Source organism: Drosophila erecta, unplaced genomic scaffold (genome assembly GCF_003286155.1).
Source record: "Drosophila erecta strain 14021-0224.00,06,07 unplaced genomic scaffold, DereRS2 tig00000021-arrow-pilon, whole genome shotgun sequence".
Lineage (NCBI taxonomy): Eukaryota > Metazoa > Arthropoda > Insecta > Diptera > Drosophilidae > Drosophila > Drosophila erecta.
Genome location: NW_020825198.1, coordinates 19,227,340 through 19,247,675, shown reverse-complemented (window position 1 = coordinate 19,247,675; position 20,336 = coordinate 19,227,340). Strand labels below are relative to the sequence as shown.

General features: G+C 43.8%; 2 protein-coding genes across 2 annotated transcripts in view; both read left to right on the top strand.

Moving 5' to 3' along the window:
* The window catches only part of LOC6545252 (frizzled-2), a 28,299-nt gene extending 12,271 nt beyond the window's left edge, over nt 1-16,028 (top strand). Inside the window, exon 3 of the mRNA XM_001973273.3 lies at nt 11,664-16,028. Within this exon, the coding sequence (XP_001973309.3) occupies nt 11,851-13,935 (2,085 nt within the window). The 5' untranslated portion in view covers nt 11,664-11,850 and the 3' untranslated portion in view covers nt 13,936-16,028. The remainder of the gene's footprint in view (nt 1-11,663) is intronic.
* On the top strand, nt 13,948-16,028 carry LOC113563966 (acanthoscurrin-1-like). Its single transcript, XM_026978070.1, has one exon. The coding sequence runs from the start codon at nt 13,963-13,965 to the stop codon at nt 14,275-14,277; it is 315 nt and encodes a 104-aa protein (XP_026833871.1). The 5' UTR covers nt 13,948-13,962; the 3' UTR covers nt 14,278-16,028.
* Nucleotides 16,029-20,336: the final 4,308 nt, after the last annotated feature.

The following is a 20,336-nucleotide window of genomic DNA, read 5'->3' as shown; positions in this document are numbered from 1 at the left end:
TTGGAAAAATAAACCAAGAGCCCAGGGAAAAAGGCATAAATTATTTGATGCAACAAAACCCCGCCCGTCCCCGTGGAAAATTAAGGTGACCATATGTGGCCGGAGGGCACCCAACTGAGAGCAAGTGAAGCAAGAAAAACAGTTCATAAAATCAACAAACAGCAGCAGCAAAAGCTGGAGCTGTACAAAGATCCACAGAAGCTGAAGTCGAGAAGTGGGAATTGGAATAGGAATGGGAATGGGAATAGAAATAGGAATCTCGAACAGCATTTGAAATGCCATGCAGGGAATTCCTGTGTTGCTGTTCGTGTTTCAAATAAACTTCGAAATGCATAAATAGTTTACAACAATAACAGGGAATCAACAGCAGCAACTGCAGCAGCGGCAGCAGCGTTTCCTCGAGAAGAAAGAAAAACAGGAACAAGTGCGTTGATTGCAGCCAGCCGGCTGTACTTTGCAGTGGGAGTTGGGTGGAAAATCGTGGAAAAACTGCCAGAGCTGGGCGGGGAAATCATGTGGGCCGAGCTATTTTGAAAGCGACTGTCGAGATGCCGAGTGCAGAATGGAGAATGGAGAATGCAGAATCGGGAATTCAGAATGCAGTTGCATCTGCATCTGCAGCATACCAAGAGTTCATTGGATCCCACTTCCTCTGTAGCGAATTCCCCCCAAAAAATGCTGCTCATTTACATTATTTGTGTTGTTCAGCTCATTTGATTTCCCTGAACTGCGACCAGAGGGAAATTAAAGCGTTAAAGGGAGTATATTGAATAGCGAAAAACTCAATTCAACTACACTTGTTCGAGACCTTAAACTTTCATTTAAAGCTACAGTCCCCTAGTGAAACAAAGCCCATCACAAGGCTTTATTTCTAAATTTCGTATCAGTTTTTCAGTTTTATCTGCTCACGAAATCGTTTTCCATCTGCGTTTAAAATAAAACGCAAACATATTCCCCCGGCCAATTGTAACCGCTTTGCAACTTCAATTTCTTGTTACAAGTGCAACATTTTATTAACCCTCCGGCGGCTCGAACAATTTCCCTACATATTTGGCGCTTTGGCGTCGTAAATATTTTTATTGCATGGCCATAAAAAAGAATAACACGAACAGAACGAAGGAAAAAGTGCAATAGACTATCAACAGTTTCACGCCTTCCTCGGCCGTTTGCATACTGGCATGTACATGCGAATATCGGTTGATATTTTCCGTCCGCTTCGCTTCTTTGTTTATGCCACACATGTTACGCCTACGAAAAACTCGTATAAAACTCTGGGGGAAGTAGGAGTAGTTCTAGGCCCTGTCGCACGTCCCGCAGGCCCATTGTCTGGCTTTGAGTCGGAATAGGAATCTGAATCTGAATCGGTATCGGGATGGAGTTCAGTCAAGTTGAGTCGAGTTGCCTCGCTGTTGTTCCTACATTTGCGAGCCATATGTGGCATGAAAATGCTAATGGGGAAACTTCGCTGCTACCTACCGGTGCTGCACTGGAAAAAAAAAACTAGTACTAATGCATATAGAATGAAGGATTCTTGAATGTGAAGTCGGAACACAAGTCATAGCACACCTTTTCTTCAGTGCTGGGTTCTATTTATATGGCAGTCTGATACCTATGTAAGTTGTTTGTCTGTCAATCAAATCCACAAATTATGCGAACAACTTTGCGTAGGCTTATTCTCCATACCGCGTTCAGTACATGAAAATCAACATAAAGTTGCACGAAGTATTCAATGTAGTATATTAATATGCGCTTATCGAGGAAAACTTGACCTGACTGACTCCTGAAATATTCCCGAATATTTGAGTTTCAGAATATGAAAGCTGAATGACAGCTGCGGTTGATACGCGCAGTACAAAGTTCATCTATCAGCTAGAAATCGGAATTCGGATCCGTATCAAGAGTCATGTGCTGTCCACTTTCGAACTTTTTAGGGTGGCGGCATTTTCCCTTTGAAATGCCACAAAGTGCCACAAACAAAAAACGCTGATAAGCCCGCGATTTATTTATGATTTCGTTCGATTTGGGGCCTGATGCTTTCATAAATTTAAATTCTACAGTGGCCAGTGGCCCTGGCGTTTCAATTAAGCAATTGTTGTAAATTGTATTTCGAGTTTTCCGATCGCTCTCACTACTTCCTTTGACCGATATTGATATTGATACGAAGTGATATATGGCTGGCCGAGCAGCAGCCTGTGCATCGATAAGATTTCCGTGTGCCTGGCCAAAAGAAATTAGTCAAAGTTGGAAGCGCTTGCATGCAAATTATTGTTATGGGCAATTTGGCCATTAGCCACAGCGCCATAAATTATAAACAAGACCCAGAGCTGCCGAAGTCGCCGAGATGCGAGATGCCTCATTGAAATTCCCCTAGCCGAAGGCTGAAATCCAAAAGCCAAGAGCCCGGGGGAAGACGCCTGCCTGGGACATGTGCCTCGCATTTCAGATTTTCATCCACATCCACATCCATATACACTAAGTATACTCGTATATGCCATGTATGCGTAGATTGAATTTGGTAATTTGTGGTCTCGCATTGGTTTATGCATTTCCATTCGATTCGGAATTGGACTGCAACTTTATGGCTTGAAGAGGGTGCTAAATTAGTTGGAAAATATTTGGAAATATGTGTCGGAGCGGGGCAACCGATGTTTGTGGTCGGTTTGATATTTATAGAATGTCTTTCGCCTATATGTAAGTTGATAAATTAATCAGATTTCTAAACGATACTCGGTGGCCTGACAAATGTGCGGACTATAAATCGATGTGTTTATTATTATTTATTTGAATGGTTTATCTGTGCGCGGGATTTAGAAATGTCGTTTTTATTAAAATTAAAGGTGTGTTTCAGCACAAATTTCTCCGCTGCTATGACTCTTTTGCGCCAAAAGGGGAATTGGGTATTTTTTATGGCTTTCCATTGAAATCTTTCATCTATTGCTCGAACTCATTTTGTTCGATTTGGACACACGAAATTTACGCAACTAATTGATTTTGTTATTTATTTAACATTTTTACAAGAGAGCCAAGAAAAGCAAACGCAGCAGCAATGCCATTAAAAGCCATTAACTGAAAACTTAAACGCATGCCACAGACACATAGCCAACTGGGGAGAAGGGGTGATCGGAAAACGGAGAAAATGGGTAAAACGGGAAAACGGGGAAAATGGAAGGCAGGCAAACCGGCGACGGTGGCTGCCGCGTGTTTATCGCTGGGCGTCGGGTCGCGCACGCATGCCAACAAAATAAACCAAGCTAGAAATGCCATTAAATACGAGAGGAAAATACAGAAAAATACGGGAAAAAGGCAAAAAACATATACATGTAATACAAAGCAAGCCAAAAGCAAGAAGCCAAGGAATATGGGGAGGCAGCGGCGACAAACAAACATAAAAATCAATGCCGGCCGGAGGAGGAGCCACCCACCAGGATAGCGGGGCACCCGAGGCGTATGCGTAATATCGAAAGAGCAGCGCAGGGAACCATGAAAATAGAACGAGAGCGGCGACAAATTTATAGCATTGAAATGGAAACCAGACATCGAGACGTCAAATTGCCCACACACAACACACTGGATTCAAAGTCAAAAAGCGTTGAAACTACTGCAAAAGTGCCTGGGCGAAACAAATAAATAAAAATCCTTTTTGGCAGGCCGCAGCTCTAAAAATGGCAATTTATGAGCCATGAGAAGCGTTGTTTGCCTTGCATTAAATTGCATAAATTAATGGCTACCCATCGAGTATGTTGCCAATTCGCGTTGGCGACTCGTAAATAAATTAAACTAATGTCTGTGAATTAATTGCGAAAATTCGGTCAAAGCAAACAAATCGTAAATTATGCTGCCCCTACTTTTCCATCGAGAAATGCTTGATTATTGATTTGCTCTCTTTATTATCCCCATGCACATAAATCAATAACATTTGCCCTCCGATTCCCCATGCAAAAGGGTCTTACTTTCGTGAGTAAACTATTATTTGAAGCAAGATGAGCTTAGTACTTAATTAAAACCGCTGCTGTGGCACATCCACTGCACTCACTCTGACCCAGCCCAGCAATTAGGCACCTTCCGCAGGTGGGGGTCACACACGCGACCACGATCCCCAGCCCCATGTCACCGATGTATCCTCAACTCCCCACCTCGTAGCTCACCATTAATTATCCATGTCAGCGGCATTTTGTCACACAACAAGCATCGCTGCTGCGGAACATCCTCGCATTTTCCGGGAGCATGTTGCAGATATATTTCACTTAATTTCCACACTGACATTAATTAATACCCCTGTGTGTGTTTGTGTGGGTGTGCAAGGGAGACGGCAGCACGTGGTTGTTAGTCGACAACAAAGGGCACTAAAAATGTTTGTACGCCGAGATGGGGAGCAAGTTTGGCCCCCATGAGGAGCAGTACAACCAGAGACATGCTAAATTGTCAACCTAGAACTTCAGACATAACATGCATCATTCATGCCTGAATGTTCATACACATGAGAGTGTGTGTGTGTGTGTGTGTGTGTGTGTGTGTGTTTTTGTGTGTGTGCTTTTGGGGTCTTCTTGCCCTCTTGACGCTTTCAAATGACCATAAAAATCGTTTTTATTGCATGTGTCACAACAGCCGGGAAAACTCTTACCGTAATAGTTTTTCCCGCTTCTTCTTTTTTGTGTGTCAATGTCGCCGGCAGTTGGCTGGTTATTTTTTACTGCGGTTCCCTTTAATTGCCGTAAAAATAAAACAGCCACCACAGACAACGCGACGACAGTCGTAAAGCCAGCTATTCCTGGCTTTCCCTGGTGTTTCAATTAGCTTTCCATCAACGAGCATCAGCATATTTATTTTTTAGTGGCCGAACTGCATTTATGATTCAATTACTTTTATTACAAAATCGGTGTGTAAAAATGCCATCGCCGGTATTAGCCATAAAACGGTCGATTATCAAATATGACCATAAATGTAAATCGTAGATAAATGGCAATAACAGTATTTTCCTTTTGGACAGCTGAAAACCAACAAATGGCAATAAAATAAATGTCTCGGGAACGCAGGTTCGTTATATGAAAAATTGAAACTCAATAGCGGCGAAAGGCAACTTGGTTTTATGGCCAATGCAAATAGGAATACCAAATGGTTTGAGTGGAGTGAATAAAATGCTCAAAACTAATTGGAAATTGACGGTTAACTTTTATTTCAAAGTCTTCGCATACAAATTTAATATGCTTGCTGCACAATGACTTCCTTATTTCATATTTTCCCCAAAGCTCATTATCATTGCCCAGTACTCAATATATCTTTGTAACACCTCGTTTGGTGGAAAAGCCATGAACATTTTTATAGTTCCTCTTACGCCGCTGTTTTATGATGCGTTAAAGTTGCATCATAAAACCTCTCCACTCCTTTCTTTCGGCCAGAAAAAATGTTATTTTATAAATGTGCCACATCCTGAAGCAACAAAAATTATATCTTTTTTTTGTATTCCTTGGGATATTTAATTTGTCCCCACAAAATTCCCTTTTTGTATTCATTGTCGTAGGGGAAACGGAAATGGAAGTGGAAATGGGAATGGGAACGGGAACGGGAACTGGAATGCAAGGCAATTCGTTTTTAATTGTTTTCTTCTCCCCCAAAAGTATGCTAAAGGCAGGGGAGTGGCAACAACTGTCAAAATAAAAACGCTTGCTCATGCTGCAAAATTTGAAATGGAAAATAAAATCTGCCAACAGGACAACCACCCGCACATGCAGGACTTGCATGTTTTTTGCCTTTTGGCAGGGAAGACACTTGACACTCTTTTGTATTTAGTCAGCCAGCCGACAGTTCACACCCCCCGAAGCACCCTACCCCAACCCCTTGCCGCTGCAGCTGCACTTTTGTCTTGTTATTAGCAAAATTTGCGAGGGCGAAGGAAACGGGGCTAAAATCGGAAATTTAATTTTATTTCCATGTTTTTGTTTCGCCGGCAACTCTCGCATTTTGCACAGAGAAAAAAAGATTTGTTAAAGGTTATATTTTAGGATCAGTGTGCCACATGGACTAAGCTTGAATGCTTTTTAAAAATCACTAAAATGTATAACAACTGTTTCAAATATATAAAAATTGTTGCAGTGCAATGCCACCCCTCGGACTTTGTCCTTTTGGCTGTTCCACTCGCTTTCTGCGGTGTCATTTAGTCCGCAGTAAGAGTTTAGCACAAACAAGGACAACGACAAAAAAAAACGACAAGGACAAGAAATATTCAATAATAGAGAACCCTAAACGGCGAAATCAACCCCTCGAAAGGACACCACCCCTCCCTTCTGCACTTCCTAGGGGTTAAGGGTGGTTGTCGAAAATATGCAGGAACTGTTTGACATTTGCAAATCGTTTTGCGTAAAGTGCCCACCGGATTTGGCCGATCTCCGAGGATCTGTTAGTTATGCATTTGCTACAATCCATCAAGGGACCCAAATGAAGTCTCCAGAGGGAGAGGGCAGCGGAAAATGAGATAGATGCATACTCAGCAGTCAGGCGGCGTCCACTTAATTAAAGCTTAATTGTAAAGTCAGAGGACTCACAGTGGTTAAGCAGGGGCTAAAAAATAAAGCAAAAAAACTATGCAAAAAAGCATTTAATGATGGGCCACATGCACAAACAATTTGCATTCTGCTAAAACTTTCACAAAGCAACAAAAGCAGCCGAACATCAAAGCGCAAAATCGTAGGAAAGAGTGCTTCAAGTCCGCTTTTAAAAAAATGTTGCAAAAGTGTGACAGCAAAAACAGTCGGGCTAAAAAAAAACAAAATGAAAACACGTTTAAATGTCAATGATTTTAATGGGCGGACGCGCAAAAATCTTGAGCCAGTTTTGTGTTTATTACGTTGACAAAGCTCCTCGGGGAAAAGCTCGTAGGAGACCTCCTGCGAAAGCCACGTTTTTCCATTTTCCCCCCCTTTTCCGCAGCCCTTTTTGCCGTTCTCCCCATTTGAACTCGCTGCGTTTGTAAGGTCATGGAACTTGTCTGCATTGACTTTGTGTGGAAAACCCCCTGGTTGGAAATAAAAACTTCTTCATACCTTCATGCCTTCTCCCTCTGTCGCCAGCTACCTGGCTCGCTCTGACCTGAACCTACCGTGTCGACAAACTGTTTTCATTTTGCGCCGCTACGCGCTTTTTGATGCCGCCGCCAACAAGGCAAACAGTTGCTCCTGCTCCTGTTTTAGTGTTTTCCCCGCCCCCGACCCCGACCCCCCTCCATTTCCCCCCTGCTTTTCACGGCGAGTTTTTCAATTGATTTTCGCGGTTTGCTTTGGCCAAGGCCACCTCCCAACGGGGAGGGGGTTTGGGTGGCATTTGGGTTGACTGTTGCACCTGGGAGCCCTTCGAGTTTGCTGCTGCTGCTTCAACGCTTCTTTCTGCACTGCAACTGCGGCGGGCGGAGGGGATTCCCCGAAAAAGTAAAGAGGAAATACCTCCCCTTAGAAAGTTTAAGTGCTTTGTGGTTGGCAAGTTTTCCTTTTTTGGCTTTTCCACGTTCCGCTCCCTATTCCCCCCCACAACCTTTTTTTCCGCACTTTTCCCAGGTCCGCGAACAGCGATTTGGAGCCGTTTTGTATGAAGACCTCTTCTTTGACGGGGCTTTTTGCCTTTGATTGATTGATTGCCCCCATCGAGGCGATAAGTTATCGATTAGCATTCTCTTTTCTTCCCATCGATGCTGGTTTCAGTTCGGTTCGGTTCGGTTTGGTCATTGTTTGGTTAATTGCTCATCATCATTATCTTGAGTTGAATGCCAGATTTACTTCCGCCGCTTTTGTGACTCTGGGCAAACTGTACTTGAAAGCGACACAGGCAGCTTATAGTTATACCAGACTTTAGGGATTTAAGTTATGTAAACATTAAGTTAAATTACCACAAAGTACACCATTCATTTTCAATCCAACAAGAAATAATACACGAAACAGCTCCTTAGATTCTGAGAATTATGCTTATGAGATCATTCCTTCTAGACGCGACTTATTTAGAGATTCCCACCTTCTTGGAAACCCACACCTTGTGCAAGTGGTTTGTTTGCCATGGGTGTCGACTGTACTTTGAGGAGTCAGCAACACTTGCTACTTATTTGCTCATCGGTGTCGTCTTCCCGTCGTGTCTTTGGCTTGTTTGTTTAATTAAAACAGCCAGGTTGTCGCCGCCGACGTCGTGTTGTAGTTGATTTTCTTTAGCCGTTTTGCCCATGTTGCTGCCAAGCTACCAACTTTGGTAACAGCTTCCGCCCGACGACCTCTTTAGTGCAGTGAAGCGCAGCCATTCACCGATCGGTCCGGGGATCGGGGATATCTCTCTCTCTCTACATCCCTCTCTGTTTTCCCCCACATCCCTGCATTCTCAAGTCTTTGGCAAACATGGCCAAGAAAGCCAGAGCCAGAGCCAGATCTTCGAGCCAGTCGAGAGCCAGGGAACTGGAGAAGTGGAGAGCTTGGGCCAACATCGTTGAGACTGGCTGGCAGCGTGATTTTGTATAAATTCTCCCAGCGGAATGATTGGCAAAAACCATGCAGTAATAATTTGTTACTCGTAACGAGCTTGTAGCGTCTGAGCCGCACGCTTGTTAACAATTAAATAAACAATATGAGTATGCACTAAATACGCTGGGTGAGAAACAACGAATCATTAAGCAAACATGGCCCAGTCGATCGGCCAAATACAAACATCTGGTCACCACTCGGAGAATTGGAGAAACGGAGTCTGCGAGAAACGCAGAGAAGCGATCCGATCCATTCGTCACCGCCACTTGAGACATTTTTCTCTATTAAAAATAATATTTATGCATTCTGCCTGCTTCTTTTTCTACTCGGGAGAAGCACGTTTGCTATTATTTCCAGGCCATTTCCCATGAACACATCGCAGCCACCTATTAGTGCTAGTTGTTGGCCGGCAATCAGAACACAGGGTCGGGCCTGAAATGGCCCAAGATCTCAAGTACATGAGTCCAGCCACTTGAGGCTTTAATAACCGGAGCAAGTTGCTTTGCTTTCGGGGCACAACAACGCGCAACACCACTCACTTCTGGCCAAATGTGGAAGCCGTTGTGAACGTGGCTTTTCCATATCCAAACACATGTACGCATTTTCTTTTCTGCTCTTTTCTGCTCTTTCCCATTTCCATCTCCATACGGCTCTGCTTTGGTCTGCCATTTCAGTCACGTTCGCTGCATTTCAATATGATTTTCCTGGCTCGGCCAAACCAATTAGAGATTTCCCTCTTTCCGTTCGGTGATTGTCGCATTGTTTCGGCTTATGGCTAATTTTCACTCTCGGTTGCGAACAGAGCTTGGTGTCGAAGTGTCGGGGAAAATGGTAATTTCTGCTGTTGGGATGTACTTCACGTGGTTGCATTGCTATCCCAAATGTCATCCAGACATTGTATGCGACTGCTCAAGTATCCTTGTATTTAAAGGCTAGCTTGGAATTTATTTAGCACACTATAACTTCTCCTTTGGCTTTCCAAACATTGTGACTGGGGTTTGACTTTGTCTAGCAAATAGATATAATTTAGATACTGTTTAGCGACCCCCAACCACCCATCAGCCTTCATTTATGACAGTTCCTAATGCCGTTTCGATTTCCATATGCTGAGTTCGTCATTTGAGTAGGAGAATATTGCGTAAGCATCACCACAACCATCTCAACGGACGGAGTGTGCAGAATGCATTCAGACTAGTATTCACTGTAATCGATAGCCGACTCACGCCTGGCATTGTTTCTCACGATCCGATTGCCTGGTGCCCACATTTCGATATTGGATTTCAACGTTTATTTTTGGCGCTACCCTCGAGTTGTAATCACAACACTTGGGCTTTCGCTCCGCCCACGCGCTGTCCTAGAAACATTTTCCGTGGCGTATTTACTTAATTATTTTGAAGTGCTCGGCAAACATTTTAACACGAAAAATGTTTCAGTGAGAGCCGCACTCGGCAACTTATTTTCGGGGTTGTATCGGTCGGGAAATGGGTTTGGGGCGAAATTGTGATGGACACCGCCGACTAACGCACACAAATGTTATTAATTAAAATGTCATTCATTCAGAAAAACAATGGAAGGACTTTCAGCGCCGAACAAAGGAGTTGGGGCTTAAAGTGTAAAGTGGAAGGTGGAGGGTGGTACGACTATGTTTTATTTGCAGCTGTTGTTGACAGTTTTTGAAAGAGCCAAGAGCTACGAACAACAAACTGGCTGCAAAGCTCTTTAAAGCTGCTGCTTTTCCCTGGACCACACGCAGCTGAGATCCCAAACTGAAACTGAAGCTGGCCGCAAAGCCGCAACTATGTGTGTCACTTGACACTTGCTAAAAACTGTATCTCGTAGATAAATTTCGTGACTTTGAGCGCGCAGAAGCTGCTGGCGAGTAAATTGCCCTTCACTTCAGTCCGTCCAGCTGTCAATTTTTGGTATCTCGAAGTATCTTCGCTTCTGGAGCAGCTGCTACTTGACTTCACCGCAAACCGCTGACATCGATATCGATATGGCCAGCTGCCATCCCGCAGTTATTCCCCCAAAAAAGGTGTCAACCGTATAAAATAATATTCATTACCCCAGTCAATGATGGGTAGAAAGCCAACTTGATGGGTGGCTTTGCAGCCTCCATTTTGACTGCGCTTCAAGTGAGCAATTGTCTTGAATTAATTTCTGCCTCATCACATCCAATCCATCAGTGTTTCACACCCTTCTTCAGTTGGAAAACCAAAGCAAACACTTTTATCAAGCACACACTGAGAAAAATGTTGCCCTCCGAGTACTGGATTCGAATAATTGGAAGAAAGTGCTTCTTGAAATGGAAAATCTGGTAAAGATCTAACTGCCTTGATGGTTCAATACAATCCACACTTTATAGTCGGTGTTGTGGGCATTATTTTTTTGAAGTGCACTAAAGCCATGCGCTTGCAGCCAGCAGAGCCCGTCAAATTTAATAAAACTCACTGATTTTGATTGATGCTCCTCTTGGTCAGCAGCACTTCCAGAATCGGAATCAGAATCAGAGTCACCAGTATGGAAGGGACAGCCCTGAAGCGTCAGCAAATATTGGCGGAAGGGTTGACACTCTATATGAGTGGAGGAGGGAAGGAGTGGGGCATCGGGGAACCAGGGAACCGGGTGGGTGAAGTGCTGGAGTGCTTGACATGTGACATGGACATGTCGTCCAAGTGTCGCCGCGCTCAATTGAAACAAATGAAGCGCGAAAGTTCTCCAGGGAGCGAATCAGAAGCAGAAACAGGAAAGAGCAGTTGCAACTTGTCGCCGCCTCATCAGCGATCCACCACAACGACTGTGTCCGTCTCTCTTCCTCCATGTGATGTCTGTTGGAAAATGGTGATTAGAAAATCAGTTGAATTTCGGCAGTCGGATCGGCAGAAGCTAAAAATAATTTCAATAAAATCAGTGCAACATGTGCTAGCTTAAAACAAACCCTATCAGGATCTGGATTTCTTATCGAAGGGATCGTCAGCATGGGGATCAATGATCATACATTTGTTACGTGAAAACCATATAATAATTTATAAGCAAATATAAATCAATTTTAAATAGATTGTGTAGCGCTTTTAATGTTTCTATTTCCTGAATAAGTTTTTATATAAAATCTAACTGGAAAATTACTAAATACATTAAATATAAAACTAATTTGATTTTCCTTTTCAATTGCAGTTAGACCACGCCGTTTGTCGAGCGTTGACGATTTGACGCTGCGCTGTGTCTGGAAGGAAACGCTATTCGCTTTTCCGGCTCTCGAGGCGCCTCCACGAGCAGTGAGGTGCAACCGCAGAGAAGGTCAGCAAAGAAAGAGCCCAAGGGGTTCCAAGTCACACAACCGAACTAAGCTAAGACGCACAAAATGAGACACAACCGACTGAAGGTCCTGATCCTGGGACTCAGCCTCCTGCTGACATCCTGTCGAGCGGACGGACCGCAGCACAGTGCGGATCACGGCATGGGCGGAATGGGCATGGGTGGTCACGGCCTGGACGCGAGTCCTGCCCCCGGATACGGCGTGCCAGCCATACCCAAGGATCCCAATCTGCGATGCGAAGAGATCACTATACCAATGTGTCGGGGCATTGGGTACAACATGACATCCTTTCCCAACGAAATGAACCACGAGACCCAGGACGAAGCGGGCCTGGAGGTGCACCAGTTCTGGCCCCTAGTAGAGATCAAGTGCTCGCCGGACCTCAAGTTCTTCCTGTGCAGCATGTACACGCCCATCTGCCTGGAGGATTACCACAAGCCGCTGCCCGTTTGCCGGAGTGTCTGCGAGAGAGCCCGCTCGGGATGCGCACCCATCATGCAGCAGTACAGCTTCGAGTGGCCGGAGAGGATGGCGTGCGAGCACCTGCCCCTTCATGGTGACCCCGACAATCTGTGCATGGAACAGCCCTCGTACACGGAGGCGGGCAGCGGCGGCAGCTCGGGCGGATCGGGTGGCTCTGGCAGCGGTTCCGGCTCCGGCGGCAAGCGGAAGCAAGGAGGCAGTGGCTCGGGCGGCAGTGGGGCCGGCGGCAGCAGCGGTTCCACCTCAACGAAGCCGTGCCGCGGACGCAATTCAAAAAACTGCCAAAATCCCCAAGGAGAAAAGGCAAGCGGAAAAGAGTGCAGCTGCTCGTGCCGCTCCCCACTCATCTTCCTGGGGAAGGAGCAGCTGCTGCAGCAGCAGTCGCAGATGCCCATGATGCACCATCCACACCACTGGTACATGAACCTCACTGTCCAAAGGATCGCCGGCGTACCAAACTGCGGCATTCCGTGCAAGGGTCCCTTCTTCAGCAACGACGAAAAGGACTTCGCCGGCCTCTGGATCGCCCTGTGGTCGGGTCTATGCTTCTGCAGCACGCTCATGACCCTAACCACATTCATCATCGACACCGAAAGGTTTAAGTACCCGGAGCGACCCATTGTCTTCCTCTCCGCCTGCTACTTCATGGTGGCCGTGGGCTACCTGTCGCGCAACTTCCTTCAGAACGAGGAGATCGCCTGCGACGGCCTGCTGCTCCGGGAAAGCTCCACGGGTCCGCACTCTTGTACCCTGGTCTTCTTGCTCACCTACTTCTTTGGCATGGCCTCGTCCATCTGGTGGGTGATCCTCAGTTTCACCTGGTTCCTCGCCGCTGGTCTGAAGTGGGGCAACGAGGCCATCACCAAGCACTCGCAGTACTTCCACCTGGCCGCCTGGCTGATTCCCACTGTGCAGTCCGTGGCCGTGCTCCTGCTCTCGGCGGTGGATGGCGATCCCATTCTGGGCATCTGCTATGTGGGCAACCTCAACCCGGATCACCTGAAGACCTTCGTGCTGGCCCCGCTCTTCGTTTACCTGGTAATTGGCACCACCTTCCTGATGGCCGGATTTGTGTCCCTCTTCCGCATCCGGTCGGTCATCAAGCAACAGGGTGGAGTTGGAGCTGGCGTCAAGGCGGACAAGCTGGAGAAACTGATGATCAGGATTGGCATCTTCTCGGTGCTCTACACGGTGCCGGCCACCATTGTTATTGGATGCTACCTGTACGAGGCAGCCTACTTCGAGGACTGGATCAAGGCACTGGCCTGTCCGTGTGCCCAGGTGAAGGGTCCCGGCAAGAAGCCCCTCTACTCGGTCCTGATGCTCAAGTACTTCATGGCCCTGGCCGTGGGCATCACCTCGGGCGTGTGGATCTGGTCCGGTAAGACGCTGGAGAGCTGGCGACGCTTCTGGCGCAGACTCTTAGGAGCGCCGGACCGCACGGGCGCCAACCAGGCGCTGATCAAGCAGCGGCCTCCGATCCCGCATCCCTATGCCGGATCCGGAATGGGCATGCCCGTGGGCTCGGCGGCGGGCTCCCTGCTGGCCACGCCCTACACCCAGGCGGGCGGAGCCTCGGTGGCCTCCACCAGCCACCACCACCTGCACCACCACGTTCTCAAGCAGCCGGCGGCCAGCCACGTATGACATGGAGAGTCGGGGGGAGCATCGACCATGGGCGGCGGCGGGGGCGGCGGTAGCACCATTGGCGGCGGCACCCTGGGCCACGGCACCGCGATGAGCAGCAGCACGGTCGGCATGGGCCCTCTCCCCGGCACCCTGATGCACGGCGCCTCCGGCGGAGGCGTGGGCGTGGGCGGCGGCAATCCCGGCAACGTTTACGGCAACGGCAACAACGGAGTGGGCGGCCAGAACACCGCTCCCGGCTCCGTGATCGACTCGCGGGCCGTGTCCGTAGTGGTCACGCTGCCCGGCGGCCCGGGTGCACAGCATCCGGGCCAGGCGCTCAGCGACTACGGTCCCATATAGTTAATGGTACGCCCGGACACCGCGCACTGGGTCTCGACCAGCAGTTTTAGCCAGCTGTAGCCGCTCAAGTTGGTCGACTCGCACGCCCGGCCTCTGTCTCACGCGCACTTCTAGGCTCTCACTCGTACACTCCATCCCCATCTCGCTCGCTCCCGCTGTCTGGTTAGGGCCCCCTTAGCAAAGGTTTTGAAGAAATGCCATATTAATTCGAGTAGCCGTAGTTTGATTGTTGGGTGGAAAGCGCACCAGAGCAGCCCATGTTTCTGCTTCCAATTCCCATCGATTTGTGCGGAATCGGAATTCACACAGCTTTTTCTGGATTCAGCATTTGTTTGTTATGTAGAGATTATGCAGAATCTTCGAAATTCTTTGCACCAAAACTTTTACAAGGAAATTAATTCCAATCCAACTATTTTGTAACTCTAAACGAAGTGATCTTCTGTATTATAATTATAATTTATAGCGTTAATAGGTCTAAATTTATTCCAATTCCGCCAAATTGTTTATGAGTTGAAAATGGACATAAGACCAGCAACAATAACCTTTGAGATGTGTTAAGCAACCAATCTGCATACAAGATTCTAGTCCAAAAAAACCTTTGTCTTCAAAAGCAGATGAGCACAGAGCTTGGGCGTAGCGAAAGGATACTACCCGCAGTAAAAAGTGAAGATCGAATCCAGCTGAAGCGCGTTTGTTCTACCTGCCATTAACTGATTTCCTATCTGAATATTCGTATTGCCACCTTTTCTGTTGTTATACCCTTCCACAAACACTTTCCTCAACGAAATAGACTGAGAAACGCGAAACCAATTAAATAACCGCCACGTAGAGCAATCGGGGTAAAGTAGAGAGCGGAATCTGCCCACACTGCCAAGTCAGAGCCACGAGCCATATTTCGAAATTACAACTAACTTTTAATCAAACTAACTACACTATTAACCTTAACCTAACGTAAACATTTAACATAACGAACGCATACAAAAATTAAATAAAAAAAAGAAAAAGAAACACTTCGAATGCCCATAGAAAGTTAGTTGCGATTTTAGGGTTGTCGCATTATCAAAGAACAGGCACTCCGTGTTGCCAGATACCATTTGTAAATTATTTAACGTAATCTAAGGCATTATCCAACACTAAGTTTTGTACATATTTTCAAACCGCGCATAGTTTATAAACATCTTTTTTTGTTCGGAGATGTGAAATTCCCGGAAACTAAAATATAATATAGTAACATGCATTTCAGCATCAAAAGCAACTCTGCATTTAAGCTCAAAAATTGAATTTAGTTTTTACAAAAACCCAAAAAGAGAAATGCTACCATTCAAGTAAATGATTAAATGAAAATTGCCAACTTTTGCAGCCGAAGCAAGGCATTTCTTTGCATTTATAAAAGAAGCAAAAAGAAAAATTTGTATAAAGCTAAAACTTTTATATAAGAGTATTAAATTAAATGTAACCTTAGTGGTAGACGAAATCGTGGAGAACGGCAAGCTAAAGCAAAACGAAATATCTATCAAGAATTAAAAACTATTGTATTTAAATTTAATATTTATATTACATGGTAAAAGCAACAATTTAACTGTTAGCCATTCAAACCATTTCACATACGAAACAAAAGAAGAAGGGATGAAATGAATATTATAAATTATATAATATAGCAACTATGTGTGTAATGTTTTTTAGCAACTATAACTACTTCTATTTACAAAACAAAAACATGCTAAAGCTGTAATAAAACAATATACAAAATAGTTCATTTTTGAGTTACTTTCTTTCGTTTAAACATGATTTCATTATGCATGACAAGTAAGTACTTTTTATTTAGTTGCTTTATTTATTGTTTGAACTTTTCTTTACGCATTTTCAAGAGAAGATCCCTCGAACACTTATACGTATCATTAAAACGAAGCTCTCCAAGTTAAGCAAGCCGAAGCAGAAAGGAAAAAAAAAACCAGAAAGAGTAATTATTAATTAGCAAATTTCTCTACAAGACGTACAATGTTTAATAAACATATAATACATATTGAACAAGAAACAAAATCCAATACAACCATTTACGCGTACTATTTGATGTTGTTAATAAGCTTAAAGAAATATTGCTAGCTAGTAGCGTTTAGTTTAGTTCTCTAAGAGAAAGTTGAATACCCGAAAGGGTTTTTGCATTTCTCCAACTTTAGTTGAAAGCGTACATAGGAAACGCTTTTATCTATGAATACAAATTATAAAAGGCTAAAGAGTGTAACGAATATACGTAAATGGGAAATCCAAACGAATTGAAATGATAAAGTGTAAAAATAAATAATGCAATTTGACTCTCAACTCGAAACATTTTCTGTTAATTTTTTGTGATTGAAAACTAATTTACTAAATTGATGAACCGAAATTGATTGCAATTTGCGAATGTATACGATTTTTTAATTTTAAAAGAAAATATTTCATAATGGAGTGGATTATAGATTGATAGGTCAGGATTGAAGAGAATTGAAAGCTGTCGGTGATTGATGGATCAGTTGAAGTTGAACGGAAACCAGAAACTTGACATCAAGTGTAGTTGTGAATTGTATTTTGTGAAATGTAATTTAATAATAAAATAAATGAAAAACGAAAGCAAATTATATATACACTACATATTTATATGGAGCGAAGCGGCGCAGGAAAACCGGCAAGAGAATACTTTAACAAAAATTCATGCAGACATTATTTTATTTACAAAAAAATGCATTTTAAAAATATTAATCAAATCAAAAACGAATAATGTTGTTGAAAGTGACACGATTTTTATGCACACATAAAAACATACAGCAGCAACACAAGTCAAAAATCAAACGCGTTAACAACAACAAAATATACGAAAAAGCAGCAGCAACAACAATAATATTAAATACATTTGTAATTGAAACAGAAAATCCATATAAAATAAAATTTAACGTAAGATGTCCACTTTGTTTTTATGGGAATGGGCGCAGGAAGCCCTTGGTTGATGTAATAGCCAATGAAGGACAGCTCAATGGACTCGCAAATGGTCGAGTGCTGAGCCGAGCATTGTTCACTTTAAAGTATTAGCATTTGGGAAGCCTTTTGTTGACTGCAATGATTTCGGATTTTATCGAATTACACTACCTTTCTGGACATCAAATGAGAGGTATTTATAGAATAGAAAACGCTTCAAGAGGCCGGCAATAGTTTAACGATATAATTAAAACACTTTTTAAAAGATTGGGCGTGAGAGTGTTGGGCGGTTTGTGTGAGTTGGCATTTTACTCTACACGTATCGAGTATAATTTAAAAAAACTGCTTCTGTTACGAAAAAAGCAGTACAAAGTGGGGACTCCAAGTTCAGTGCCCGATTACATGAACCGTGACATGAACCACAATGTAGAAACCCAATCTTTGACATGAACCCGGAGTAGATGTATATTATTAAAATGATTAACATAAATAAGTGGACAATTTTTGTGCAATGTAATTTTCTTTAAGCGGTATTCTCCATATTTAAAACACCGAAATAATATCAAATACAGCCACCACACCGAGCAAAGCTCTTTTCGGATATTTTGCCAGGTGGCAACACTGTTGTGTACCTATTTTCGCCGAAAACCAATGCAATATATACTGAAGATAAAAGTAATATTAAGTATCAGCAAATTTTCAAATATGTAATTAGTTATGCAAAATGAATATAAAAACATAAAGTATATGGTTTAGATGGACTTTTATAAGCTTATTTTAGCTCTAGAAGCAAAGTCCCCAACCTATTATTTTAAGTAAAGCACGTTTTTAAAATACTGGTATTTCCGAGCTTTTAAAAGACGACTTGAAGCAACAGCAATGCAATTCGTCGTTAAAATTCGAAGTGAAAATGATTTTTAAAGTGTTAAGTATTAAGTATTAAAAAAATATATCCAAACTTATAAATATATCCAACTTTTTTTACAAAATAGGTTATGTTTTGGTGAGCTTACAATTAAACAGCAATCATCATACCTTTGAAGAATAGCACGATACGACTAGAATGCAATTATTTAAATCACTTTTCAATAAAACACTCGGACACTCCATAAAGGCCCAGCCCATGTCCTTGTCAAAGTATTAGGGCAAGAAGAAATTAAATTTGAAATTTTCGGCTGCCTTGCCATACGGAACTTGCGCGAATTATACTTATATCTACTTACCGACTTATTTTTAGTGCCAGCCGAGCGGAGTGCAGCCAAATAGCTTCGATGACCTTACGTGCATAAATATTTCAGCCGACTGCCGCTTGCTAGCTGCCATTTTCAAGAGCAAGGCAAGGTCCTTGCAGCTCGGCAAGTGGGGGCGAGTAAGGACGAATGTGGCGCCACCCACTGGGGCGAGTAAGCTGGTCAACAGGTTGAAAGTGAGCGCAGCTGAAACTTTTCGAGAGTTGCCAAAAAAGCGAAATTAGTGCCCGTCCGCTGGCGTGGCCATGAAAATTCAATTAGTTGACAGTCGCTAATTAGTAGCAAATTGAAAGCTTTCCACTTGTTGAGAAAGGTTTTTCGAAAATGCCACACGGCCATTGTCCAGGCATAAAACACACATGGCTCACGTGCTAAAAGCTCCGCACGTGTCCTGCCGCACATGGAAAGCGGTGAAAGTGAGGGAAAACTTGTGGAGCTGCGGGGAAACCGCTGGGAAAGCTTTCACTGCCAATAGCAACAGCGTGCCCCAAACACGAGCTCCCCGAGCTTTGGCCGACTCCAGAAACCAAAAAATCCTTTTGGCCAACAGTTTGTTGCTCAAGCTGTTCCCGAACGGACGTCTACCCCAGAATCGCTCGCTCCCGACAGTTGGCACTTCGATTTGGTTTCGGTTTAGCTTCGATTCGGTTTCGGCCAGGAATTGCTCTTTAACCAAAAGAAAAATAAAGGAAAAGAAAAAGAAAAATAAAAACCAAGAAAAGGAAAGAACAGTAACCAGTTTGGTGGGGAGTTGCTCCCCAAATCAAGGAGTGGAAATTCCTTGCCATTGTAGTTGGCAGTGCGTGTGCGTGTGTGAGTGTCTACATATTTGAATAACACGACGATCACAATTCAGGAAAACCAACAAACCACTATTAAAACGGCGAACAGGGAGTGAACTTCTTTTCGGGGAAAACGTGCTAACTAAGCAGCCCAAATCAGTTGCCAACTAACCTTGTTACCACCAGTTCGTTAGTTGGCTGTGGAACATGCACAGCCAACGTTAGATTGTGTCAGCCCACTGACTTTAAATGGCAGGTCAAGACGGCTACATGACCAGCAGAAAACAGCGGCTTCAAAGGTCTTAGGTCGGTGAATAACTCCGGCAGCATGCGCTTCCCAAAGGAGCGTCTGTGGCATTTAATTAACACAGGACATTAACTCATCAACCGTGCCAAGTCAGCCGATTAGTTGGTCTCCGGCCAACTGGGCGACTAAAATAGTAAAATGGTTAATTTAAAGGGAATGCTAAAGCACATTCCTTGGGAGAAATTAGTCAGAGGCGGAAGAATATACTGCATTTTATTAATTTAAATTACCACTACCGTGAATCAGAGCTAAATGTTACACGGATGTCATGGGAACCATTTGTTCCAGACGAAAATATACTTATTATTTCGCACAATTCAAGTATCTATAGGTTCATTACGGCTATATTTACATCAAGGACTCTTGGGTATAACATTTTTTAGTATGTTGATTTACCTGCAATAAAAATAACTTAAAATAACTTAACTATTTTTTGATTCTGAAATACCTGATCACCGTTTTCTAGTTTCTTAGAACTCAATTTATTCAAGATTTAAAACAACTGCACTAAATCATTCCAAAATTGGAATTATAGCCTAAAAATGTTTAATAAATTGGCCCTGGGTGTTGGCATACGCATAAATATAACCATTTTTTACTTAACGAAACTCGTGCCGCTAAAGACTTCCGCCTCCCATTGGTTTGTTAGCATGCGAGCTGGGAGAAAAGTGCCAAATCAGCTTTGATTCGAGGTCAGAATCCAAAAAGTTAAAAGAAACAATGAGGTCCGTTTGACTCTGGGCTCCTTTGACTCGGAAATTCCATGGCTAT